This window comes from Planococcus citri, chromosome 3 (assembly GCF_950023065.1).
Source record: "Planococcus citri chromosome 3, ihPlaCitr1.1, whole genome shotgun sequence".
NCBI classification, from domain to species: domain Eukaryota; kingdom Metazoa; phylum Arthropoda; class Insecta; order Hemiptera; family Pseudococcidae; genus Planococcus; species Planococcus citri.
In genome coordinates, this window is record NC_088679.1 from 71,161,861 (window position 1) to 71,167,875 (window position 6,015).

Here is a 6,015-nt window from a genome sequence, read left to right on the forward strand (position 1 = left end):
TCACGCCAATGCCTTTTCTGCCCATAATTCGGCGCGTATTTTAATTACGCGTAAAAATCTGCCATTGATTAATATTCTTGAAAAATTTTTCGGCACTAGCGGGGATCGAACTCGGGTCCCCGGATCTGTAAGCGGACTCCTTGCTACCTACTCCGCCAGGGAACTTGGTAGAAGAGAACAAATATTTATATACTAACCTATAACACACGCGCAAAATACCACATTTACGCGCGTTTTTTCAGCAAATACGCGATTAAATACGCTACAAAATATTTGCGTAGCGTATTTTGTGGCTGGTTTTTTCAACGTGCAAAAATACGCCACATAATTTAGAAGCGTAGCGGATTTACGCGATAAAAATACGCTACAAAATATTCTTGTGGCGTGTTTATCTGCAGAAATTTTATTCTGCTGTGCAGAAAATGTAACAACCTAAAAAGTCGCTTCAAATTACGCCTGTGAATTGAAGCGCAATTTTGAAAACTGTAAAATCTGCTGCATGGCAGCAGTTTAAAGTCGTGTTGAAGTATAAAACGCCAATTAAACTGCTCTTTACCGCGTATTTATTGGCAGAAGAGCAGATTTTCACCCAACTGGGAATCGTAGCGCATTAAAACGTAAACAAGTTGGAAAAAAATACATTCAACTCTATTTGTATGTTTTTTCAATGCTAGTTTGAACTTGGTTGTAATTAGCGTTTCTCAACATTTATCGGGTGTGTTATACTGACGTTTCATTGCATGTATTATGAAAAAGAATTTACAATATAGTTATAAGTCAATGTAGATTCTTTTCCGTCTCTAGGGATCACTGGCGACGCCAGCCTGTGTGCCCAGTGTGCACGGGCACACTTGTTCATCTTCCAAAAAGAAAAAAAAAGTACTTTTACTTGACTTTTACAAATTATTTATAAAATTCTTTACCAAAAACTCATTTTTGTTAAACCAAAAGTTATTTTTGAATGATTTCAAGTTCATTTCTTGATGCATCAACATCATTTTTCTTACTTCAATTTTTAAAACATTGTTGGGCCAGAATAAGAATATTGGAAGGAAGGGGAGGGGGGGATTTTACAACTTGGTTTTATAATTTTGAAAATTGGCACACCTGTTCAAATTGTCTGGCGTCGCCACTGCTAGGGATGGGAAGAGGAATTTTTTTAATCAAAGTAGGAAAAGGTGTATTTTCGCGGTGTGTAAACGGAGGTAAAATGCTACATTTTCGTAGTATGTACAATGAAAAAAATGTTGCACCAAATTGCTATCTTAAAAATGTTATTACAATTTACCAACACAAATGTTGATGTTTCAGAAAATATGGTACATAGATACTTAACATGGCAGATCACTTTGCCAGAACAGGTAGGTACTTTTGAAAATAATGACTGCTATAAATTTCAATTTCAGGTACAACAATATAATGATAGCGCAGAAAGATACAGTTATGAAGATTATTCTTTCTGGAGCCATGACGGATGCCAAAACAACTGGGCATGTCTCATGTATGACTTTGATTACGCAAACAGATACTGCAATGATACTAAACATTTCAGGAAAAGCAATACCGTTCTTCATGATGGCAAACTGTTTTGTATAGAGCAGAAGCTTGACGAGCTGAATCATCCTTTGATTGTACATGGGAGTGGTATTATGGTTGAAAAAGAACATCGCTATTTTATTCGAGGAATTGCAGGAGAAGTATTCCTTGAAACTGAATTGCTAAATTCCGAAAAAAGGTTAGTTGGCGTTACAGATATAGCTGACTATGTAGATTGGATCAAACATATTGTAGCTGAAGTTGACCCATATTATAATCCTAGCACATAGAGCGAATGTAATTTTGTAGTGGGAGAAAAATCATGCTTTTTATACCATTTAATTGGGAGAAAAAACATCGCTATATTACCCAACCTGACGCAAATATCCGCGCCGCGAGCTTTATTTTAGAAAGGGGTAATTCCACGAGATATGACCTAATATCCAGCCAATCACAGCGCACCATCGTGCGCAGCCGCTGCTTGTCCCATATTCATATTTTTTACCCTAAGCTCTCTCAAGCTAGTTTCTAAGAACTTCAGTATTCATTCTACTGCCACCTGACCTGGTCAGCTCCAAGACTACGATGCTTGGGCTACCAGGGAAGTGTGAGGTCTAGCCAAGTACATTGATTCTATTGATTCCAATGTACAGAAACTAGCACAGAGATGATGCTCACAAGGGACCATTTTCCACTGGCTCGGATTGCTCCCTATTAATTCCATCAAATTGAGCTAGCCAGGGTGTGTACTATCCGGAAGAATATACTATAACAACACTAAACAGCAATTTTTAATTACTTTATTAGTGTTGGTAGAATAATTATATTGTTTTTCCCAACATCAAGGTATTTATCCTTTTATTTATCTAATTTTTATACCAAGAATACTATTTTCCCTAAATCCACAAGAATAGGCTATGAATGTAGTAATTCTTGTTCAACTTCAATTGTAATTATGTTTTATGAGATACCAACCATTGTTGATCTTTTCTCTACGTAATGAAATAATTACAAACATTCTTGAAGTACATTTGTCTTATTATTTACGTGTATACATTCGTTCCTACACTACTCTAAATTCGTCCAATGATAATACCTGGGCTGGGTCCCTCACTTAGAAGATAGGTAATAATGAGTAAATTATTTACGAATTGTTAATTATTAATTCTAACTCATACCCAGTCTCGTATTTAGGGCTGGACCCCTAGGTGGATTCTCTGGTCCGAGGGGGTCCTGGTAAGTGGAAGGTGAGATAATAATTAATTAGTCCCCTATTTAGAACCTAGGATCGAGTCTAATTTAATTACCATCTAAGACTGACGTGAATAACCTTCTTAGATGGAGTCCAGATGCTTAACTCAATATCTATGCATAATCTCCCCCTACAATTTAAAACTTGTTTAGATAAGTATTGTACTAAACACCACTTCCTCAATAGGGTTTTTTGCAAATATGAGCCTTTTGCAGACAACATTTCAATTTTACGAATTGGTAGGAAGAAAGTACTTGTAAAAAGACCTATTTTGGCAAAAACAGTTTTGATGCCCAACCCATCAATTCGGAGCTGTAGCGGTTCAAAGTTTTCTTTTGTCAATTTTACCCCCACCATTACGATACAAAATTTTGAAAAAATCCTGTTGAAAGGCCCACTATTCACCTACACATTCCGTGTGGTACAAGAATTTTCTCCCCACCACTCATGGATACAGAATTATTTTGTCTCGCAAAAAACGTGTTTTTTGGCTATATGTACTGACCAAGGGGGGGGGGTTGGGGGCGGAAAGCCCGCTTGAAAATTTATATTGGAGGTACCCAACGATAATCCACCATGATTTTCCAAATCTGGGAACAGGGCCATTTCACCTATCTTACCTGGGTATACCCTTTTATCTTGAATTGCGTCACTTGATATTAGTAAATTTAGAAATCTTCGAAGCACTTGTGAATTATTGCAGTGGCGTACCTACTCACATTACTTTTCCACTGCTTTATGAAAACCTGGAATATTCAAAAATGTCACTGGCAGTTCCAGGACGGCTTGAAACTATCTTCGGGTGCTGAAATAAGAGTTGAAGTTGAATTTTTGCAGGTAATGAGAAATGGCCGGGTATCTAATTTTTGTACCTCCTACGTGTTTGAAAAAATAAAAATTTTACCGAAGATTAGATTCATTTGAAAGACAATCTCTTACCGATCCCACACGAGATTGTTGAATTATCACAACAACTGACTAATTTCGGGAAACCACTGCGGAAACAATAATATTATTCATACGGTTCAAAAAATGGAAGTATTATCTTGAATAATAGCGCTGATTGTTGCAGTGGTGTATCTACCTACTCAGATGTGTTGTTTCGCTTCGTGGTTATAGTATTTCTTTTCCTTTTCTTGGACGTCTACTGTTTATTAAATTCTTGTCTGCAGAATTCGTTTTTCCTGCGAGTGAGATAATTTTTTTTTTTAAATCTTGAGCCCAGCAATGGCCCGCGTAAATCTTCATACGCTATTAATTGCTTCATTCTTCTTGATACAGGTAAATTGTTTACTAGTTACCTTCAGAATAAAAATAATACTACCTAATTTAAAAAATGAATTCATTCATTTCAATAACATCTCCATTTGCAGACTGTTGATTTTTCTACGTGTTCTCTCAAAACTTTTCGTTGCCATAGCGGAGAATATATAAGTTCTTCTTTGTTTTGTGATGGAGCTAAAGATTGTAAAGACGGAAGTGATGAAGCAGCTGGGTGTCGCAGGGTAAATACTAATCACTTTTTTCCTAAATAAAATAAGACACCTAAGTACATACCTACCAATATAGAAAAAATGTTTGCTTCAATGAGGTAGGTACCGACCATTATTTTGCTAATCCATATTGGTAAGGTCAGTGGTTCGCTGGTTCCACGATGACGTATCAATTATTCATTTCATTATTACTTATTCGTACAATTATCAATGGATCTCTAGCAAAATGATTTTAATTTGAAACAAACAGAATTATTCTTTTATGTTTTTAAGTCGAGTCATTCGAAATTCCTTGCCTCTGGTCATCTTGCTTGAAACAGGGCTTACCCACACATATTCGAGAAACTTCATTCTTATTGATGAAATTACAGGATGCCGTTCATGAAAATCCGACTGAAAAAAATCCCACCAACGGTGTGGTAAGGCCAGTAAAAGAATTACAGACTATACCTTTGATGGAAGACGAAAAACATGACGACGGAGAGGCGAACGATGGCGAACCAGAAGAACCAGAAATTGACGAAGCAGTAGAATCTTATTATGATACTGAGGCAGTCGAAGAGAATCAACCCATCAAGATATACGTCGAACCTAGGGAGACACCGTCCACATCGAGCACTACTACACCCAGAATACCATATTTACGTGGCAAGCCCGAGGATGATGAACACAATAATAATAATAATGCATCACAAACGAAATCGAATACCTCGACCATAGAACCTCCGTCGACTGAGATAAATACTAACCATGGTTTAATGCGGAAAAATTACTGCATTGTTCTGTTTATTCCAGCATTGTCATATATTTTTTTAATGTAGATTTCAACTGATCCGATGTTTCAATAAATAATTTTTTTTTCAAAATTATGTGTTTTTTGGTAATTATGTAATTTAATAGCCAATAGGTAACTTTTTTCGCATTAATGGGCGTATCCTGTGGGAATTTTTCACCGAATCATTGATCTTGAATATTCAACAATAACTCAGTAGTGCAGTACTAAAATGAGACGTGGACGAAAGAACAAAAATATGAATAGGTACACTGGTACATTTTTTTTTATTAGGTACCTGGCTAAATTATCTCGAAATCTCATTTTTTTTCCCCCTTGCTTATAAATACCTACACATCCTTTTCCCTTCTCTTATTTCGCAAATTTGGAAATTTCCCCTCCCACCTCCTCCCAGTTATTACCTCGAGTGAGAAAATAATTCCCTATTTTTTATTTTTCCGCAATCTCCAAAAAAAAGTGGTACCAAAAGCTCCCAAAAGTTGAAAAAAATTATTCATCAAAATTCTTTGTTTCTGTGTTAAAATTTTTCTAAATCTTCCCCTTTTCAAGAACAAACTTTCCTCAGCCCTTCAAACCATATTGGCCTTTCAGTAAGGAGACCCCTCCCCCCCAGGTGAAAAAATCAGAAACAATGAGAATAAATCAAAATTGGGGAAATTTTTTTGAAAATAACCTTTATGTCGCATCCACATTGGAATTATTCTACATAGGTCCCTTTTCAAGGAAAAACTTTCATTGGACCTTCAAATGATATTGGCTTTTGAAAATTTCAATTGTGAGGTAACGAATTCAATTTCGGTAAAATTTCCAAGTTGGAAAATTCTTTATTTTATTTTGTTGTGAGAAGCGGGGGCTATTTCTTTATTTTTAGGGCTAAAAATGTCATTTTCGAGGTAAAAATCGCCCATTTTCGAGGTATATGGGTTTCGAGTTAAGAGCCA

At 36.1% G+C, this 6,015-nt stretch overlaps 1 protein-coding gene across 1 annotated transcript; it reads left to right on the plus strand.

Moving 5' to 3' along the window:
- Nucleotides 1-3,829: 3,829 nt before the first annotated feature.
- Nucleotides 3,830-5,147, plus strand: LOC135838816 (uncharacterized). The gene is made up of 3 exons (XM_065354588.1): nt 3,830-4,069; nt 4,162-4,293; nt 4,653-5,147. Exons 1-3 carry the CDS (start codon nt 4,016-4,018, stop codon nt 5,100-5,102), a joined length of 636 nt encoding a protein of 211 aa, XP_065210660.1. The 5' UTR covers nt 3,830-4,015; the 3' UTR covers nt 5,103-5,147.
- Nucleotides 5,148-6,015: the final 868 nt, after the last annotated feature.